We start from the raw sequence: 22439 nt of genomic DNA on the forward strand, positions 1-22439 counted from the left end.
GTCAAGGCATATAACAGAATGATAACTAATGTGTTGCAGCTATGGCGCATGCTCTGTCCGGCCAACACATCGCTTTGATCGTGCTCATGAGCGGCTGTGCACGGCAACCGTGGCAGGGAGCATTCTGCGCATGTGCAGTTCAGAAAGAATTGTGCTCCTGGCCACTGCAGCCATGCACAACCTATTGAGATCATGTTTGAGAAAGCACAAGGACAGGACAGAGCCTGGCCATAGCCTTGTATAGCATGGTACATATACACATGTATAATCACTTGCTATACATTCAAACATAGGTATACTCACATTTAAAAGTTCCATACATTGACGCTCTCCGTTGCCCATACTATAGTTGTACTCTGAGAAGTGGATGTAGTTGTAGGTCATTGATTCCTCTTGCAGGTATGTTAGAACTAGTATTAGTTATACAGGACTGAGCATTCATTAGTTCATGTTATGTTACGGAATTTACTTTTCTTTTGGACTACAAAAAATGCTAATGCTACTCACAGTTCTCTACTCACAGTTCACTACTCAGAGTTCTTTTAGCCAATGTCTACATGAGAATATAAAGGACTTGTCTTTCCTGTCATGAGCCTCAGTTATTTTCAGAATATAATTTATGCAACTCATAGCAAAGTTTCTACAGAGCCCAAAAGCAATCTGTTGCACAACTTGGATCTTACAAAGGTGGCTAAAGTGAATATGCTTTTAAATGGCTTGTAAAATCGATATAATTAGACCTTGTTCTCTATTCCCACAGGACTTGGGTTTGCTGATGTTGAGAATCGTATTCCATGTTCACCTGACAGTGTCATGCGTGTAGCCAGTATCAGCAAGTCTTTTACTATGACAGCACTGGCCAAGCTTTGGGAGGAGGGTCAGCTAGATCTAGACGCACCAGTGCAGAAGTATGTACCAGAGTTCCCAGAAAAGGAGTTTGAAGGTGAAAAGGTGTGGACAGGCACAAGGATGTCATCTTCACTATATGTTATAATGTAACTGGCTCATTTTGTTGGGTCAGTGCTGTTTTTTTTTTTTTTTTTTTAATGGGCAAAATATAATAGTTTATTTTCATGCTTATAGATTAATTTAAAATACCTCTCTAGATGTAATTTTTGTTATGAGAACAAAGGTAAATTGAGGGGTCTGAACTTTGTTTTGAATGCATTTTTGACACACAGAAGGGAGTGCGACAGACAGGTTGAGTGGTGGGTGCGCTCTACTGCCACTATTACCCTCAGGTCTCTCGGGGAGCACTATTCAGTCCCTTTCATTCTAGATCTTCCATCCGTGCTGATCGATAATTGTAATAGATTTCAGCCAGAAATCGATTGAAATGACAATTGGGTGGCCATGTTGGAACATTAAGGTGCCCATACATCAGACAAAGTATGGGCAGATCGACCAAGAGACTGATCTCTCTCTAATCAGAGAGAAATTGTTTCCTGCCCATACACCGCAGGCCGATTCCCAATCGATTTCAGCATGAAATCTGTTGAGAATCGGGCCTTGTGACGCTGCCTTGCCACCCCAGCACTGTCCCCTAATGTAGAATATGCCCCGTGCAGTGTACTTTACCTGTCATTGTCCACAGCTGGCTCCGCGCTCCGTCCTTTGTCCACATACACGCGTCCCATGTGGTTGTCGGCAAAACATGGGCAACCAAGTGTGCCATGTGTAAGCGGGTGAAGCGCGGAGCCAGTGGCGGACACCAACAGGTAAAGTATAGGGGCACATTTTACACTAGGGTGACAGCATCGGAGGTTTGTCGCTCTTCCCGATATCGCACGCCATTACCGCTGCGCACCTGGTAGAGCATGTTGAACCTACATCTTGCAGCATATCCGATTGGTACATGCAATCAATTTTGGCCTGGGAATTGGTTGCATCGTCGATCGGGCATGCTCTCTGTGGCACCGATTTTCATCTGATTATAATAATCGAATCAGGTGGTCAATCGGTCGCCAAGTCGCTTGATGTATAGCCTCCTATAATCATCGGCAAACTTTATCTGCAGGGGAAATTGATTAGTGTATGGTCACCTTTACACCAGCAGGTCAGGCTACCTAGGATGATCCTTCTTGGGAACAAGTGATCTGACCTAATAGATTCACCCAATTAGATTGCTTAAATGGAGTCATTTAAAGGGCACCCTATGCGAGAGGCATATGAAGGCTTTTAAACAGTCCTTTTAAACAATGGCAGTCCAGCTGATCTTTCATGCACCAGTAGTATTGGACTTGCCTGCCTGAAGCAAGCATGCAGCAAATCCTTTCAGACTTCATTCAGAAACATCTGACTTGCATGCTTGTGCAGCGGCTAAGGCAGGGAACACACCTATTTCATTTGCATGCATTATGCCGCAGAGCGGGAAACGCTTATAACGTAACTGTGGGCCGCATGAGAAATGCAATGATGTATGTTTTTCATTGCATTTTTAGATGTGAAAAAAAAAATGCTCAGGAAGTTAATTTTCCTGCATACGTTATGAGATTCAAGTGGTTCTCAAACAATGCTTCCCTATGAGAAATCAAAAATACATGCAATCCGCTTGCATTTTTAATGTGTGCTTTGTTGTTGTTTTTAAAAAAATATATTTTTTTTACTTAGCCAAAATGAATATTCATTAAAAATACCAGAATGGAAACACACACACACACACACACACACACACACACACACACACACACACACACACACACACACACACACACACACACACACACACACACACACACACACACACACACACACACACACACACACACACACACACACACACACACACACACTTGCTTTTTTTTTGCATAGGCCAGTGTGTTCCCTGCCTAAAAGTACAGTATATACCTTCTCTTTTAGTCCCATATACTTTCTCTAGTGGTTCTGGGTCACCATGGGCTGCTTGGATATTCTTTTGCCTAAAAGTAACAAAGGCAGAGCAAGCAATTTCTATTGTTTAACCACTTCCCTACCTTAGGGTTTTCCCCCTAAAAATCCTGAGCAGTTTTCTATATTTCACACTCTTCCCATTCATAAGCCAATAACTTTATCAATACTTATCACACATAAATGATCTATACCTTGTTTTTTTGGCCACCAACTAGGCTTTCTTAGGGTGGTACTTTTTGCTAAGAATTATTTTATTTTGTATGCATTGTAAAGGGAATAATGAGAAAAAAAATTAAAAAAGTCGTTATTTTTCAGTTTTCAACCCTTACAGTTTCAAAATAAAAAGTGCTACTGTAGATCAAACCCACACATTGTATTTGCCCATGTGTCCTGTTTCTTTCAACATTTAAATTATGTTCCTAGTACAATGTATGGCAACAATATATTATTTGTAAATAAAGGTGTATTTTTTCCATTTTTTCGCATTGTACTTTATCAGTAATTACAAGCCGTATTTGACAAAGTAACAGTAATTCACCCTCATGGCATACATGTTTAAAAAGCTAAACCCATTTATTAGCTCCCACCCCGTAGTTAACCAGATGTGCCCCTTTATTCCCCTCTGTCCTCCCCTGCACTCCATAGATGGCTAGGTGTGCTACTTTATTCCCCCCAACCCCCACAGACAGCCAGATGTGCCCCTTATTAGCCCCTCCACATATAAAAAGCCCAGATGTGACCCTTTATTAGCCAGACTCGCCCCTTTGTCCCCCCCACCCCCATTGATAGCCAGGTGTGCCCCTTTGTTCTCCCCCTCCAACAGATAGCCAGATGTACCCCTATATTCCCCTCACCTCTCCATGGATAGCCAGGTGTGCCCTTTTTTGCCCCCAGTATAGCCAGATGTGGCCCTTATTAGCTCCTCCCCCAGTTACAACAGCTAGATGTGCCCTTTTGACCCTGACATAGACAGCCTGGTGTGCAGATTTATTTCCCCCCCTCCACATAGATAGCCAGGAGTTCCCCTTTGCTCCCCCCCCCCATAGTTCCTTTGCCCCTATAGATAGCCAGGTATGCCTCTATGTCGCCCCCCCAATAGGTGGTAGGTGTGCCCTTTAAATCCCCCCCTCCAGATAGCCATATGCGCCTGAATGATTACATCCCCCCCATGCTGCGATCGGGCAGCAGGGAGGATTAGCAGCATGTAAACAACGTGCCTCACCTCGTTCCAGCGCGATCAGGCTCCTCTCCGTGCATTACCGCTGGCTGTGTCACTATGCTGAACGGATCGGGCCCCCGGCTTGATGACGTCATCAAGCTGGGACCCGATCCGTTCAGCATAGTGACACAGCCAGCGGTAATGCACGGAGGGGAGGCTGATCACGCTGGAACAAGGTGAGGTATGTTTACATGCTGCTAATCCTCCCTGCTGCCCGATCGCAGCATGTGGGAAGAAGGGGGGCAGGTGGCTCAGTACAGGGGATCGGGCGGAGGGTGGAAGGATCATACACCAAAAAGGGGATCCTTAATTGGTCTAGATGGATGATGGAGGTTAATGAGCCCAGGCGCGTGCTAGCACGCGTGCTGTGCTCATTAAAGTGCAGAAACTTATATTCACGTCGGGTGGCTTTCAGGAGCCACTTACAACGACGTAAATATACTGTATGCAGGATGGGAAGTGGACGTCCGAGGTGAAAATAAACTGATGAGAAAAACAATTGTATCTATCCTCCTTCTCCTAAAATGACTTTTTTAGATGTCCCACAGTTTTATATTTAAATCTAGTTTTTAGGCTTTTACTGTTTCATTGTCTCTGCCCAATAGCACCTTCATTTAAGTATGTCAGAGCTCCAATCTATGAATTGACCCTTTTTATCTCTTTTCTGCCATCAGAAGCCATTTTCTGGCAGGAAAATGTTTTATGCCTGTAATTACTTATCACTAAAGGTTGTGCTATAGTCTAACCCAGTCCGACCCTGCGCTGACCTGGGCAGAAACTGTCACTTGCATACCTGATTTTTAACTCTTTCAGGCAGAGAAAGAAAATAAAAGGAACACAGCCTAGTTATTTGTGTGCTTAGCGCTGTACATACACGTCTCTCTCATCATGTCACATGTCACCTCGGTTGTTCTTTAAGATGAAATAAAAATGGCTGACTCTATATCTATCTACCTATCTCTCTCTCAATTCAGTAGTCCTTTAAGCATGCCTAGTTGCTGAAAGCTATCTCTTTCCTGAGTGAGGAAGGTCCACACTCTGGGCATGCATCTTGCTTGGTGAGAGGCGAGATATATTTGCAATTACAAACAGCCATCACCTCTAAACTGCTGAAGGCTGTCATGTAATTCAATCTAGGTGACTGCGGACTATTGCTTTCTGTATCAGATTCTAAAATGAACACAAATGACCTGTGTGTGTGTGTGTGTGTGTGTGTGTGTGTGTTATATATATATATATATATATATATATATATATATATATATATATATATATATATAGATATAGATAGAGATATATAGATATAGATAGATAGATATAGATATAGATGTGTGTATATATAGATAGATAGATAGATAGATAGATAGAGATATCTCTCTCTCTCTCTCTCTCTCTCTCTCTCTGTCTCTGTCTCTGTCTCTGTCTCTCTCTCTCTCTCCACGTTTTGTGCTTTAATCAAGTTTTCTTATTTGTATTGTTCTTCTAGGTAGCAATAACTACAAGGTTGTTAGTCTCACACCTGAGTGGGATTAGGCATTATGAAAAGGATATCCAGAAAATCAGAAAAAAAATTGCAAAAAAATCTCCTGAGACACTTTCCACAGAGAATACCACAGAGAAGGAGAACCGGGAGAATAACATAGGGAGTAAATCTGGTGAAAATGACAAAACCAAGGTCTCCGGCACAACAAAATCCAAGAAGGGTGTGGCTAAGGAACCAGAAGAGTTCTACGTCAAGGACAAGTTTGACAGTGTCATGGACTCCTTACAACTCTTTAAAAATGACCCTTTGGTGTTTAAGCCAGGTATGTATGCTTTGCAGAATGCCTAATGCCATGTGAAAGCAGAAGAATTAAAGGACAGCTGCAATGTTTGTTGAAAAAAAAATCTAGCAATGAATGTTCAATAGTACAAACATCTGATCACAGAAAGTACCCAAAAAAGAGTTTATTGCAGGCACTCCAGTTAGTTATGTGAAAATCTAATAGCGATTTATCTAAAATTATCACAATACAGCTCTCTGTGTTCGATGCGCCACTGGGCAGCCACTTCCTGTATAGGACAGCGTTTATTAAAACTAAACGTGTTCTGAGTCTACCATTCAACCAGCCATTTAAAGCACTACAGCGAAAAACTGTAAAATTTAAAATATGTGCAAACATATACAAATAAGAAGTACATTTTTTTCCAGAGTAAAATGAGCCATAAATTACTTTTCTCCTATGTTGCTGTCACTTACAGTAGGTAGTAGAAATCTGACAGAAGTGACAGGTTTTGGACTAATCCATCTCTTTATAGGGGATTCTCAGGGATATATTTATTTTCAAAAGCACTCAGTGAATGGCAGTTGCTCTGTCCAACTGCCAAAAAACTGTGTAAGGAGCAGGGATGCTGGCCGGCATCGTTTACATTTTTTTTCCTTTATAAAGAATAAAAGCCTTGCTGGTAATCCCCTATGAAGAGATGGACTAGTCCAAAACCTGTCACTTCTGTCAGATTTCTACTACCTACTGTAAGTGACAGCAACATAGAAAAGTAATTTATGGCTCATTTTACTCTGGAAAAAATGTACTTCTTATATGTATATGTTTGCACATATTTTAAATTTTACAGTTTTTTTTTTTGCTGTAGTGCCCCTTTAACTAAGGGCCTCAGGAACCGCCACTGAATGTCAAAATAACTATACATGGCTCATACTTGCCTCCTGTGTAGTCTACTCCTCAATTTCTTTCTCCTCTCCTGCGTCCCATTCATCCACTGTGATCAATGAAATTCTCCATCCTCCATTTTGAAAATGGCCATTACCCCATAACTGCTTTCTGGTCAGCACACTTAAACTGTAATATCACGCACTTGAGCCATAGGGAAACATGGACATTACCTTGCACATTCAGTTGTAATTGACAGCTGCTGATATATAACTGACAGCAACTGGTATATTCCAGTTCTGACAAAATATTGTCAGAACTGGAAGGGATCGCTGTAAGAAGAAAATGGTGACAGTGAGATTAGTATGTAATAAGTATTAGTATTAGTATGTAATAATCAGTTGCAGCTACGTCATGTGTTTATTTTAAATAATTTTACTCGCCTCAGGTTCCCTTTAAGAAATGAGTTATGTGTTGGTGTGGCATGTTGGATAGAAAAGTACTGGTCAGCTGCCAGGGTGCCAGCCTTACCCAATACCCTACAGCAGCCTCCTGGGAGATTCTGTTGTAGCAGAGAATACATTGTTCTGCACTAATCAAATATTTGTACAGTAAGGGGTGTGGGGCTTGTGATGCTGCCTACACAGAGTTATGGTAAGGATCACAAACCCAGCCACTGTACAACAAATTAACAAAAAACTGAACATTGTGTTTTAAGTTTAGTCCTTTAAGAAAATGCCAAAATCATACTTTGAATGTGACTTTTTCCCCTGAAATGCGTTGCGATCCTTTTTTTTGCGGGGTATAAAACTCAACACCTCGGTATGAAATGAGCCCTAAGCTTTAGCACTTGTTACAGTGGTTGTCTTTATATGTTCTCAAGATATCACATTTCTTTTCCTGAAAATTTTCCAGTTTTTCTTTTAGAGCATTTTCATGTTTCCATCTTTATTTTAAGCATGTTCCTTTTCTCTCTAGGGACACAGTTCCTTTACTCCACTCATGCGTGGACCTTGCTAAGTGCTGTGGTTGAGCGTGCCTCAGGAAAAAAGTTCCTGGATTATATGATGCAGATGTTCAGAGATCTGGGAATGAAGAACACTGTGCCTGAGGAGCATGAGCCCATTATTTACAACAGAGCCAGGTATTACTGCAATAAGTGGACACAGATATGAATTGCTACATACAGTATACCGTAATATCATAAGTACCATTATAACATTAGTATGTTCTGTTGGTATGAATCATAACTGTTCCAAGAGATGCTAGCTTCCCATTATGCCCCCCCCCCCCCCTCCCATTGTGACTGCCAGCAAGCTAGTCCTGTTTTTTTAGGATATTTTCACCTTCATGCCTGGCAGCAACTTTTTGTTCAATTACTTTAGTCCCAAATAACAGGGCAACTTTGTTGAACATTCAGTTTCTTCAAGTCAGAATTAAAACAGGAACCAGCATCATCAGAACTGCTACAAGGTTGCAAAACCACAGGGAATCAGCTGCCTGATTGGGCTGACTGCAGATTGTGCTGATCAAACAGGCATTTGTAGGGCACAATCTCCCAGGATGCACCTGTAAAGCAGTGTCATATGTCCATAGCACAAGGGTTTCACAGGAAAGCATGATACACTGAAATATATGTTATTGCAGTTTTCACACGTTTTACACATGTCTAGATCTTATACTGTCATTAATATGGGGCATAAAGTTGGCAATATATGCAATTCTACTCTAATAGAAAATGGAAATTGCCATGAGTAAATCAAAGCTTCAAACTGCTAATAAATGAAAAAGGAACTCTAGTGACGTAAAGAAAATGTAGTAAATTATCCACTTTTATGTTAATTATCCTGGTTTCAGCATCAGAAACATTCCCCATATCTTTATTTTGCTGTAAGTTATTATATATCCCCAACAATCCAAGTTATGTTTAGCCTAGGCTGTTAAGCTATGTTGAACTCTTCTCCCAGAGAATTCTGGGAGATGAGGTGTTATTTCTGCTGACTTTAGAACACACAATAAACAATATACTGCAGTGATGCACCTTGCCAGCAGCAGGGTTGCTCTCACATGTAATTACCCGTGATTCAAATAAGCTTAATTGGCGCAGGTGTGCGGCGGGGATACAAGGTGTTATTTACCCATAATTCCGTTTTTTGAAGGAGGAAGTGCATCGGTGTGAGGCTTGCAACGCGACCAATAGGACGCGTGCAAGCTGTTTGGAAAGCAGGGAGGATGGCGGAATTATGGGTAAATAACTCCTTGTATCCCCGCCACACACCTGCGCCAATTAAGCCTCATTTGAATCATGGGTAATCTCTCATGATTACTCGTGAGAGCAACCCTGGCCAGCAGTAAAGAGGTTTCCACCTTTGATCCATTTCAGAATGTAAATCAGGGAGGAGAAAGATTTTACAATAAGCAAACACCGACTTAATAATTTATAAAGTAACTAGTCATTTTAGCCCTTTAGAATGGGTGCTGAACAGTGGGCGTGTGCATGTCCATCTCACACACATGCACACATAATCCTGTGCGCTTGGCAAAAGCCAGAGCTCCGATCTGCACCTCTGCAGTCGGCACCTGATATGGACCCAGATCCCAGGGATTTTATTAGGTAGGATATTGTAAAAAATAAGCAATTTTATTCAATACGTTATATTCAGTAAAGTTCCTCTTTAATTAGCAACTGTGTAAAATGTTTCAGATCTAATTTCCCCACAGCCACTTGTGTTTCTTGTTGTAATGGTATAGGTGGAATGATTGAAGTAGGTCACTTTGGCGCCTGCTCAGCACCCTTGCTGAACAGGCGCTAATTTGGGTGCCAGCAATAGCCAGACCCCAATTTCCATGCACAAAGGAAGAAGTTAGGTAATCAGTTGAATATATATTCCCGGAGATTACCTGGCGCGCAGGGAAGGGACATTGGCCTCAATTCACTAAGCTTATCTCCTGTCTTTAATAACGTTTCTATAGTTGTCACCATGGTGATAAGGCATGTCGTATTCAGGAAACCTTTTACCTCAGGCAAACCTAAAGTTAACTCTTCTGTCTTTAAGTTAACTCTCCAATCCTTAAAATAACTCCAGAATGCTCAAGTTAAAGACAGGCTGGTAATTAACACTGTGAAAATAACTACAGAGGAGGTAAATTAAGGAATGAAGAGATAAGATAACTCTTTCACTGTGTGGAGGTAAGTTTTCTCTTGCCTTATTATCTCCAGCATGATCTTAGTGAATTGAGGCCAAAGTCTGTCTTCTCCCTGCACCCAAATGAAACGCAGCCGGAATATATGTACTGTGAATGATCATTGGCACCCAGGTGTAATGCTAAGGACAGGAAGCTATACAAATATCAAAGAATAAAAATGCTTTAATGTTAGAGCCTGCACTTCAGATTGTTTAAAAATAAATAAATAAAGCCCAAATAATGGAGAAGCAGGGCTAGTACTGATTAGTTTGGTACTCGCCTGCATTTTTGTTTTACCTGCTAAAGGTGCAGTTTGTCTTAGTGCAGTTGTGTATGGCCTCCTCCCCTACCAACCCAATCAAAAATACTGTGGAGTCCCAAACGTTCTCTGGGAGTAGGTCAAACAAGGGGGATACACCAACACCTATCAACAGTCCATGCGCAATGAAGGCCACTCAATAGATAAATAAGCAGATTAGCCTGCTTTATTGCATACTTGCAAGTACAGGCAATATGGACAAACTAGCACAATATTTTGGGCCTCACGCCCTTTGTCATGAATCGCACCCCATCACAACCTCTCAAAGACTCACCATCTCAACTGACTTTCTGTGTTCTCAAAAATTCTCTCAATTTAGTTACCTTTTGTAGATGGGTGATACTTAGTAACCCTTAGTAATCCTACTGTAAGCATGGAAAAGTCCCTGTCTTGGACTCACTAAGGAACTATGCACACCAGCCCTCTGTGATTTGGGCTGAACTTCTGCTCTCATCCTCACCTGTAGCACCCCTCTTCCATGGAGTGTTTGTTTCTCATTTGTAATTTAATTTGTGTGTATATGTAGTATAGGTCACACAGGTAACAGCTGGAGGGGAACTTGAGGGCCCGCTCCTCCACTCTCTCACTATGCACAGGGAGCACTGTTTATTTGCGGTTCTCCTTTTTTTTTTTTCTTCCTGGTAGCCGTACCCTCTTTGCAACCATGCTCCAGCTCCTGATCACATGACAAGCATCCAGAGCCAGGTATGCAGCACAGAATGAGTGGCTGCTGGGAGGAAGAGGAGATCCGATGCCCCTCCTGTAGGTTATGTGTTCTAACGTTCCACCTTCATAATGAAAGTGTAAGACATTTAGGGCCAGATGCAATTCACGTTTTCACCTGAGTTTTCTTTTTCATCTTCGATTTAAAATCACTTTTCATCACTTTTCAACTAAAAAAAGTACCAAAAAGTAGGTGAAGAGGTACTTTCAAAATTATTTTGAGTATTTTCTTGCTTTCTGGTGGCTTAAAATGCATTTTATTGACAGGTTTAAAATGATCTCCTAGGAGAAAACTCAGGTGAAAAAGTGAATTGCATATGGGCCATAGTGTCTGCTATAGATTGTTACCTATGCAATCATTCTGCTCTGTTGCTAGTTACATTCTCTGACATCTAATATAAACATTAATAACTTGGACTACAAACTTACACAAAACATTCTCATAAAAATGTCTAATAGCAAACAAGCAAAGATATAAGAATACATCTAAGCTAATTTTACGGTAACAACTGAGAATGTGCACTCGCTGAATTATAGCTTGAACAGAAAATCTTTTTTGAGTTTCGATCCTGACATCCTCTCAGTTTTGTTGACTCAGCTGTTGGAAGTCAAGGAGGGGTAGAAACTTGGAGAGCAGCAACAGGCCAAGAGAACACACAGATTTCCATTTCTGATATGTTAGGACCAAGTTGCAAAGCTTATCCCTCTGAACATCTTACGTTGAATGACAGAGGAGCAATTTATTTCTGCGCTGCCCTAACAACCTTTTCTGTTTTACATAGAATTTGATTACCTAAACTATAATGTGTACTTTTTTTTGGCTTTTCAATGTGTGGGAGCAAGCCTACATTAAACCAGAGGCTGAGGTTCCTCTATTTAACTGGTAAAATGTTTGTTCTTCGTTTATGCTACACTAACAGTGTAGCAAATGCAGGCTCGCAATGGAGCGAAAATGTTGGATCACATGTTACATGTGTGCTGTGACACGTACATTACATATAAAGTATGCTTCATTGTATGGCCTGCATGACGTTCTAAATAAAGCTATTAAGGGGGTGTGGGTGCGTCAAATTGCAAAAGACAACAAGGGGGAGTATCTCAAAAACTACTGAAACAAGGTAAGAAAAGACAAAACCATTAAAAACCTATAATGCAAAATTATTTATTACTGTTAATAAAGTATCACAAAAAGTGCATAAATTAGCCCACAAAATGACATTTTCCTCCTTATGCATATCAAAAAGGTCTATCTGTTCCCCTCCCTGCCAACAGGTAGTTCATTGCTCACTGCACTAAATGGCCGTCCCCAGTTGTGCTGGGTCATGTCAATCAGAACAGATGGCTTAAAAAATCCATAACACAAGTCTGTCAAGAGTTATATAGTTGCTTCATCACAGTGGCTTTCTTCCATTCATCTCCCCAGTGTTTGAAATCCCTAGAAAAAGTAAGGGACTTATTTGTCTTTGAAGGTTAATTAAATCACTAGCCAATTTGGCTATGTGGTTTGGTAGTTCCAGCACTGTGATCCTGATAGAGGAAAAGGAAATATTCAGATGCATATTGGACAATTCATGTGCAAGATGGGGTGAAATCTAGATTATGGTAAAGCATTGATATAATTATAACAATCTTTATCTACTTGCTCATATGCATGAATATTGTTTCTTTAACACTTAGTATATGTTTAAATAAAAAAAAAAAAAAATAATAATAAAGTACAGCACCCAAGTAGAGGAAAAGAGGGTAGAATCAGGACTGCAAATTTGAATAGTGGGTAGCACAGTGGTGTAGTTTATAGCACTCTCGCCTGCAGTGCTGGGTCCCTGGTTCAAATCCCAGCCAGGGCACTATCTGCACAGTATCTGTATGTTCTCCCAATGTCTGCGCAAGTTTCCTCCAGGCACTCTAGTCCCCCCCCCCCCCCCCCCCCTTCCCCTAAAAAAACCCAAAAACAAACAAACACGCAGACAAAACATACAGATAAGTTGATTGGCATCCCCCTAAATTGTCCCTAGATTACAATGGACATATGACTGTGGTAGGAAAACAAGTTTGCTTTTTTAACCACTTAAAGAGGAGCTGTCAGCCATACTATCTCAGGAAAAAACAACAACTATATAAGTAGATAAATACTTGCTCTACTTGCATAACATATGCACTGTTTACGTTATGATACCTGTGAATTTTATAAAGGAAAAGTAGAGAATCCTATTCTCGACAGTTTCCATATTTACTGTGGCTATTTTGAAGCCAGTCCTGATGTAATATTCGCCCTTAGTCTCCTTTGCCTGATTTCCCCACCCTTTTACTATAGAAAGTGCATTGTTTCAGCATGAGAAATATTGGCCAATCAGAGAGGAACAGAGGTGTGTGTGTGTGTGTGGGGGGGGGGGGGGACAGGAGGGAAAGAGGTTTCAGCCAATCAGGCCGCATTAGTTAAGTCTGAGGCTCTGATCCCCGCTGGGATATTTATTTTTATACAAATATTTATTTCTTTTATTTTTAAATATATTTTGCTTTTTTTTTTTTTTTTTTTTTTTTTTAACACATTCCCTCTCTCCCTTCCTCCCCCTGCCAGCTAATCACTGTGAACGGCTGTGACAGGGGATCACCCGTGAGCCTGCCAGGGGGACAGCCGAGTGACACGGCTGTCCCCAGTACAGCGCTGCCTTAGATCACAGCGCTGTATGGAGTAAATAGACGCCGGTTTCGCCATCTAACAGTCTCCTAGTGGCGATCGCTGCTGAGAGACTGATGGAGCTCTGTCATTCAAGTGGAAGATGCGTGCGCGATCTCCTGCAAAACACACCCCCAGGACTGCACACCGATCGGCATTAGGCGGTCCTGGGGCTGCCGACGCGTCCACGCCAATTGGTGTGGAGCAGTCCTGTAGAGGTTAAAACAGAAAGTATTTGAGATAATTTAGGTTGGAGGGAGCTCCGAGATGTCTCCCAGTGCATCACTGCTGAAATTATCCATTGTTTTCCATAGTATTTTAGTAAGAGGGCTTTTAGGTCCGTTGTAGCCCCTTGGGGCCCTTTCTCACCTAAGCGGGAATTGTGCGATTCCCGCTAACCGCTAAAGCGCTAGTGTTCTTTAAAACGCTAGTGCTATATTAGTTTATGGCAGTGTTCACACTTGAGCGATTAGCGATAATCGCGCGTGTTCTGCGATTATCGCTAATCGCAAACGTGTTGCATGTAGAATTTTTCTGGCGATTTAGGAGCGATCGCCATTAGCATATATAGAACCGCTAATCGCGATCGCTCCAAAAACGCAAATTTGTACAGTGATTTTTCCGAGTTAAATCGCGGAAAATCGCCCACAGAAACCGCTACCGCAAATCGCTAGTGGCTAGCGATTTTAGGTTTGAATGGGCCCTTACACAGTCCTAGTAGTTCTGGTTTACCATGAGTTTGCTGGGTACTCTGTACCTATGACTATGGTAGGGATTAGATTGTGAGCTCCTCTGAGGGACAGTTGGTGACACGAATATGTACTCTGTAAAGTGCTGTGGAAGATGTCAGCGCTTTATAAATCCTAAATAATAATACATGACTTTAACTACTAACGGTATATTTTTCAGTCTATTATATCTAGTAGTACTGGAGTACTTTCACACTATACAAGTTGCAATGTGCAACCAGGATCACAATGGTGTTAAATTGCATTGTGTGTTACTAGTGAGATTGGTAAATGAGTAATAATCTGGGATTGATGTAGCCATTATGTTTGTGAGAGGCCACAAACATGTAAAGATGAGTCAACAAGGTCCTCAGTCTAAAAAACTGTCTGGAAATAGTCTGCAGAAATAATGTAGATGCAGAACCACTGTTTGCATGACTGACCCTGCCGATATTTAGACCAGCTGAAGGAAAACCATTTTAATTTACGGTACCCATTTTAATTTACGGTACCCATTTTAATTTTGCCCGTTGGGGAGATTATTCCTCATCTCTTTTCCCTGAGGATTTGTTGTCTTAAACATGATAAACAAAACATAGCAATAAAAATGTGACTAGATTTCTATCCTCTTCTCGGCTTTGCAGAAAAGCCTGTATCCCTGGGTAAGAGAGGTTTACTCACTTTTTGTTGGGACTTGAAATTAGGGAAATTCTCCCAGATGGGGTACAGACAGCAGTAAAAGAACAGGATGTTCTTATCCCTTTTCACGCTAACCAAAACTAAAGTATAATAATGATGCGGAGGAGCTATTATTAAGGAGATTCGTCAAGTGTTTGAAACAAAGTGATTGCAGTTTGAAGACATTTTTTCCAGAGAGCTGCACAGCAGTATTACCTCTGTAACAATGATACTATTTGAACACCTGGAACTTCCTTCTGTCTCCAGTCTGAGCTATCCAGACATAAACCGGCTGTAGCCTGCAGGAAAGGAAAGCAATACACACCCCAGGGCAGGGAAATGCAAGAGGGATAATTCACCAAGAAAGAATGCTAGAGCAGTGGTCAAGAAACCACAAGAAACATGCCACAATGATGATTTTTTTTTCTGACTCTGCACAATAAATATGTGTCCTTGAGTGACCCTCAGCAAGAACATAATCAGGCTACTGTTACTTTTCAGAATTATTACCAGAGATCCAGCTCGGGCTACTCAGAAAGACTTGGATTATCCACTCAGCAAGATCATAGTAAAAATGGCCAGCACTGAAAGTATCTTAAAGTAAAGCATATTTGGCCCCATTTATAGAAGTCTTGTTTTTATTTTGTACCCATCTGACAGCCAAGATATAAAACTATGCCTTATCGGTATCCACAAAGTTATTCATTTTAAAATGCTTACATTATGTATTCTTCAACACAGACTGTTACATCAGTGAAAATCATATTCATTCAGTAAAATGTGCGATTTTATTGCCATCTGCTGGCCGTTTCAAAAAATGGGATTCCTGCTTCTGTTTTTTTCCTTGATAATATTGTACTTATTTATTTTATTATTTATTATTTTTTAGTATTTATATAGTGCTGACATCTTCCGCAGTGCTGTACAGAGTATATATAGTCTTGTCACTAACTGTCCCTTGAAGGACCTCGCAATCTAGTCTCTACCATAGTCCTCTTTCTATTGCTCTTATATATGCAAATAAGGAAGTACTCCTGGGTCACGGCTTGGCTTATGATTGGAGGAAGCGAGTAGAAGCTAGTAGAGGCGGGGGAAGTTTGTATAGAGGCGGCGATGCGGAGGAGGCGCATTGACAAGCCTCATGTAAATAAAGCAGGCTAGCGGGCTGGCGGCGGTGATATAACACAGAGGCATGTCACTATGCACATGACATGCCTCTGGGTCCTATTAAGAATTTAAAGAGAAACTCCGACCAAGAATTGAACTTTATCCCAATCGATAGCTAATGCCCCCTTTTACATGAGAAATCTATTCCTTTTCACAAACAGACCATCAGGGGGCGCTGTATGGCTGATATTGTGGTGAAACCCCTCGCACAAAGAAATTCTGAGTATGTACTCTTGGCAGTTTCCTGTCTGTGAACCCTGTTGCATTGTGGGAAATAGCATTTTACAGCAGTTTCCAACTGCCAAAACAGCAAGCAGCAGCTACATCACTTGCCAGCAGTAAAAATGTCACCATGTGATAAATGTCAGAATATAAATCAGGGATTTAAAAGATTTTACAATGGGCAAACAATGACTAAATCATTTATACATAATTATTGTAAAAATGAAGCATTTTTTATTACATTATTTTACTGGATTTCCTCTTTAATAATCCACCTCGGGTTGTCTTTAAACTAAAATGTGAGACTGCAAGAAAGTTCTTTTTACCATTACCACTACACATACCATTAGATATGTCATAATTTTGTTTTCAATTCAGAGTTGGTTTAAGTGGTAGAAAGCAATAAGCTTCAGTTGCTAGGGCAATTGTAAATGAAGTCTGAAGGATTACTTGCTTTTTTTTGCTTTTGTGCTGTTTTACAGATTCTATAACTTCAACGAGAAGAAGCGTCTAATAAATAGCCCATATGTGGATAATTCATACAAATGGGCAGGTGGGGGGTTCCTATCTACTGTGAATGATCTTCTGACTTTTGGCAACGTCCTCTTGTACGCTTACCAGGCCCAGAAAGTCTCTGAATTTCTTCCTGGATACCTTAAACCAGATACCATTGCAATGCTATGGAGACAGGTCCCCAATACTGAGATGTCGTGGGATAAAGATGGAAAATATGCCATGGGCTGGGGAACTGTTGAGGCAAAACAGGATTTTGGACATTGTAAGCTTCAGAAACATTATGTATCACACACAGGAGGGGCTGTTGGAGCTAGTAGTGTCATACTGATTATGCCTGAAGAATGTAACTCCATGTTATGGGACAGTCATACAGTGTCTCCACCAAGAGGAACTGTGGTGACGATAATGGTCAACATGCAGGGAACAGGGCTCAACAGCACTGCTTTGAAGATTGCACTGGAATTTGAGAAAGCTAGGTTAGTAGATTGATACAAGTTTACTATATCCATACACATCCTGTATGATCAGTTCCATGACTGGTAATTGCCTTAGATGCATATTTTTAAACTGATTCTGAGATTTATACTAGCAAAAATGTCTTCCAGTTTGTATATGGTAATTGTGTGTATTCTAAGTGCCAAGCATGATGAAACCAGCACTCACCAAAACGTTTGGTTCTTAAGAATGTTAAATGCCTATTTGTACAGCTAAATAACTTCTTTAAATTGCAGGTGGCTTATGATGAAGTCAAAATTTTATTTAAAAAAAAAAAGTGAGGTGAGAAAGTGCGAAGAAAGAATTCTGTTGTAAATGCCTGATACTATATTGCTTTGTTATGGTATACTTTGTACATTATAACGGCATTCTGTACACTAGTAGAGGTAAACTTGTTAAATCTAGAGTGTCAACGGGGTGCAACAGACATTGCAAGAGTCATAAATTATATTCTATGACCTTCACCGATCTCACTTTGACAGACCCATGGTCATGATTCTTAGGAACTTCAAACAAGTCCCCTTTTAAATACTTACTGTTTTTAAGGCGCCTATAACAAGTTTCTACAGGAGAACAAGTGTACCATGTTTGACTTTCAGGATATTTTTTTTTATAGGTCACACCTGTAGGTGTCTTTAAGAGAGTATGAGGTGGGTGCTGCTGGAAAACAGCATCTGAGGCTGATACTCCTTGATGGGCCAGTGTCATTTTCATAGCACCATAGCAGAAGGTTTCTTTATGCATGTATATCAGCACTTAGGCCTCGTTCACAATGCATTCCGATCACGTTAGCGTTGGATGGTTTTTTAAGCAATTTTTTTCCTTTCCCGGTGATTTCTGTTCATGGAGGTTTTTGGTAAGCGTTTTTGCAGAGCGATTCCGTTTTTTCACTTTCTGACGTCAATCAGGAAGTGAACGCTTTGATCCGGAAAATAATACAATGTATTCTTCAAAACGCAATCGCTGTACAAAGCAATTTTGTGAGCGGTTTGCGTTTTTCCTATACCTTCCATTGTAGCAAAATTTGCCCTGAAAATGTTCCATGCAGCACTTCTCTGGGCAGAAAGCGGACGGATCGCCCTAATCTGAACTACCGCGTAGGATAGCATGGTGTAAGCGCTTTCAGGGCGATTTCGAAAAATCGCATTCGCTTTCGCAAAAAACTCCTCCAGTGTGAACGAGCCCTTAGAGCACCGTAATTTTAACTGACTTATGCCAGAAGTTAATGAAAACCTATTTAATGACTTGAATTTATTCTCATCAAAAGAGCGTCACTAATGTTTTGTTTAGGAGAGCAAAGCAGCTGTCAACTCTACCTCTGTACCCCCTTCACTCCTCTGTGAATAATGAGTGTGCAACCTGCTTCTTTTATAGGGGAAGTCTTTTTTTTAATCTGTTGTATAATCTTTTGAATAAAGTTTTGAATTCTGTTTTTAAATGTGCTCCTACTTTTTTTTTTATCTAATTTTGTATGATTTAAGTTGCTATTGAATAAGGAAGTACCTCAGGGGCTTCAAGGTGACTGAATGCTCTTAAGCCTCGTACTCACGGGGCACAAATGTTGTCAGTTGCACGAAAAAAAAAGCCGCAACAGCTCATCACCAGGTCCCTCTGTGCTGCAGCCGTACACACGGCGCACAGAGGGACACAGATTCGGCGGAAGTTGTCGCCGAAGGTCTTTCCCCCCCGCCAGAAGCTCCGCTCACTGTGGGTGTGTTGCTGTCGCTAGTCCGCATACACACGGCGGACTAGCGACAGTTGCGGCGACAGCTGGTCAATCGCCTGGCGACAGCTCTAAGTAGCGACGGTTCGGGGCGCGCGCATCATACACACGGGCGACCTGTCGCCGCAACACGCACGTGCCACTTGGTCGCGGCGACAGTTGTAGCCCGTGTGTATGGGCCATAAGAAGCGTGCTCTGTGAGGTTTGTATGACACAAACTAGAATTCAGAACTGTGTGTGGCAACAAAAGATGCAACATGAGATTAAAATGGGAGGAGCAGGTCGTCTGTCTACCTGGTATTTTTGCTAGGATGCCTTTTAGAACAGTGGGCCTTCAAAAGTGTTCTGCAAACTTGTTTAGTCACTGCAAAAAAGTTTGATTAGAATAATGCAGAGACAATTCACTGCATAAAGTTTATATTTTGGACTTTACGCCTGGGACCCACTTCAGATTGCAAAAAGCTCTCAGAAATGCTAGCATCTTTTCCACTGAAAGGAAAGTATTTTCAGGGAAAGCGATTTTAGGCCCTGCTTTCCCCTATGAAATCGCTCAGAAAATGCTGCATGCAGGGCAATTGAGATTTTGGCAAATTGCAAAATGATCGCCTGCTGATCCCACAAAATGATCTCCTGCTGATCCCACAGGAGAAATTGCAAATTTCTCCTGTGGGATCAGCTCCATTGACTTTCATTAGGCTTAATTTCCACAAGCAGTTGATAGGCAGTGAAAAGCCTCTAAAAAGCTCACAACTGCTGCCTGATAACTGCTCGCTGAGCACACAGTTCAACTGCCCGTAGAAATGAGCCCTAGGCAAAGCACTTTTGGACTTGCTGGCGATTCCAAAGTGCAGCTGAAAGTGCTCTAGTGGGTCTTAAGGTGGCACACCATACAATTTAAAGATCCAATTTTACATCAATTTGATAAATATGATCGGTTGTCTCAAAAAATCAAGAGCTTAGATTGATAGAAATCGAATTTTTAGAGATTGGGCATGTTGGAAATTTCAGACCAATTTTATCACGAATTGTATAGTGTGATGAATTGTGAAATTTTATTCAACCAGAAAAAAATGTAACTATTCAGTACATACCAAACTTTATTTATTCACTTTTTTTCTCTTGATTTTTGTATCCAACCCATTTTTTCCCCCAGAGTTTTTGATCGTTTATCACAGAATTGCGATAATCTTGAACATACATGTGTGTGTGGTACCTTAAATATTCTGATAAAATTTTCAATGAATCTGCAAATTTTATCAGAATGTTCAAATCAAAATAAAAAAATGTATTGTTTGTGGCCACCTTTAGGCCTAAAAGAAGTACTTGTGCAAAATGTAAAGAAGGCATATTGTAACCATATGTGTACAGTTTGTACCTTTTACAAGTTAATCATCACTTTTAAATTTCTGCATAAATTACTGAACAAATCAACACATCCTGTTTTAGTAAGACAACAGGAGTTGTCCATCATCAGAGGATCATGGTACATGAAGTATTGTGTCTGAGGGTTGGTACAGCAGGCAACTTCAGGGCTGCCACTGGAGAAGTTGGGGGGGGGGGGGGGGGATGTTGTATGGGGGCCTGGTCAAAATCTTTGATGCCCAGCACACGGGTCCAACAGGTGAGTGTGCTCCGCAGTGCTTATACTCTGCAGGGTCGCTGGAAGCAGTACTAGCAGGGGGACCTGTCACCTGCTCTAGCCCCTCCTCTTCCCGCCACAGGTTTGCCCATTTTCAACCAACAAAGTGTAATTCTGTCCAGTCTGTAATGTTTATCGTGCAGAAATTCATTGAAATTAGAACTAGGCAGTATGTTGAATCATCAGTCTTTGAAATATTGCATAGAGTTTGAGCACCTTTATGCAACTAGATCTTCAACCCATCATATTTGATTTGACCAATTACCACTAAGGCTCCCTGCACACTGCAAATCCGTTTTGCGATTCCGATTTTTCCCTGAATACATTCAATACAAGACTTCTGGGATCATGCAGAATCGCATTGCAAAAGGATTGCACTAGCATAACAGAGTTTCTGTGATTTTCATTATTTTTATGATGTCCTTGCATTATGCAATTCAGCAAACACAACAAAACTGCGTATAGTATAACACTGCCCTAAGGCTGGGTTCACAGATGTGAACTGCAATGGAGACTGGACATAGACTTCAATTCAAAGCCTGCATGCAGCAAGTTTGAATAATGCAATCAATTACTGTGAACGGCCTGTTCACAGTAATTGATTGCATTATTCAAACTTGCTGCATGCAGTCTTTGAGGAATTGTCAGGGAAATTTGAGTAAAATAAAACGCTACTTACCGGGGGCTTCCTCCAGCCCCAAGCTCCCAGGACCTCCCTTGCCGCAGCTCTGCCCACAGCTGTTTGCCGGAGCTCCGACCCAGTCCCCGGCGATGACGTCAGAGCGACCTGGAGGTCGCACTGTACTGCGCCTGCGTGATCGGCGCGGTCAATCACCGCCACATGGGCCGGAGCGGACTTTAAAGGAAAACTGTAGAGAGAGGTATATGGAGGCTGCCATATTAATTTCGGTACTTATCCGTTAGCCGGGCGCATCCGGCAGGTGGCGCTGTTGTAGCGAATTTCATTCATGCTTAGTTAACGTAGTGCTGTGTGAATGGAAGCGCCGCAGGTGGCGCTAATTGCATTGATACGGCACATAACAATAACGGTGTTAATGGGAACTAATATGTATTTCAAGTGGCCGGAACTGTTACTTAATGCACTTAAAATGAAGGCGGCGGCAATGTAACAGATGAAGCCGCCGCCTTCGTCTGTTCTTCTTCTCCCCCTTTGCCCTCCTCTGGCTTTTATACAATGCTGGCAGCTGGGGGGGACACGCGTGTCCCCCCAGAGTCGTTCGTCGCAAGAAAACAAACAGGATTCCCTTCCGCGACGAACAACTCTGGGGGGAGACGCATGTCCCCGCAGGCTGCCAGCATTGTATAGAAGCCAGAGGAGGGCAAAGTGGGAGAAGAAGACGAAGAACAGACGAAGGCGGCGGCTTCATCTGTTACATTGCCGCCGCCTTCATTTTAATTGCATTAAGTAACAGTTCCGGCCACTTGAAATACATATTAGTTCCCATTAACAGTTATTGTTATGTGCCGTATCAATGTAATTAGCGCCACCTGCGGCGCTTCCATTTACACAGCACTATGTTAACTAAGCATGAATGAAATTCGCTACAACAGCGCCACCTGCCGGATGCGCCCAGCTAACAGATAAGTAC

General features: G+C 41.5%; 1 protein-coding gene across 2 annotated transcripts in view; it reads left to right on the forward strand.

Moving 5' to 3' along the window:
- Positions 1–18905, forward strand: part of LACTB (lactamase beta) — a 37197-nt gene extending 18292 nt beyond the window's left edge. For both annotated transcript variants that reach the window (XM_068275781.1, XM_068275780.1), the window contains exons 3-6: positions 761–951; positions 5595–5913; positions 7735–7900; positions 16939–18905. In XM_068275781.1, coding sequence (XP_068131882.1) covers positions 761–951; positions 5595–5913; positions 7735–7900; positions 16939–17461 — 1199 coding nt within the window. In that variant the 3' untranslated portion in view covers positions 17462–18905. The remainder of the gene's footprint in view (positions 1–760; positions 952–5594; positions 5914–7734; positions 7901–16938) is intronic.
- Positions 18906–22439: the final 3534 nt, after the last annotated feature.

Source organism: Hyperolius riggenbachi, chromosome 3, assembly GCF_040937935.1.
Source record: "Hyperolius riggenbachi isolate aHypRig1 chromosome 3, aHypRig1.pri, whole genome shotgun sequence".
Taxonomy (NCBI): domain Eukaryota; kingdom Metazoa; phylum Chordata; class Amphibia; order Anura; family Hyperoliidae; genus Hyperolius; species Hyperolius riggenbachi.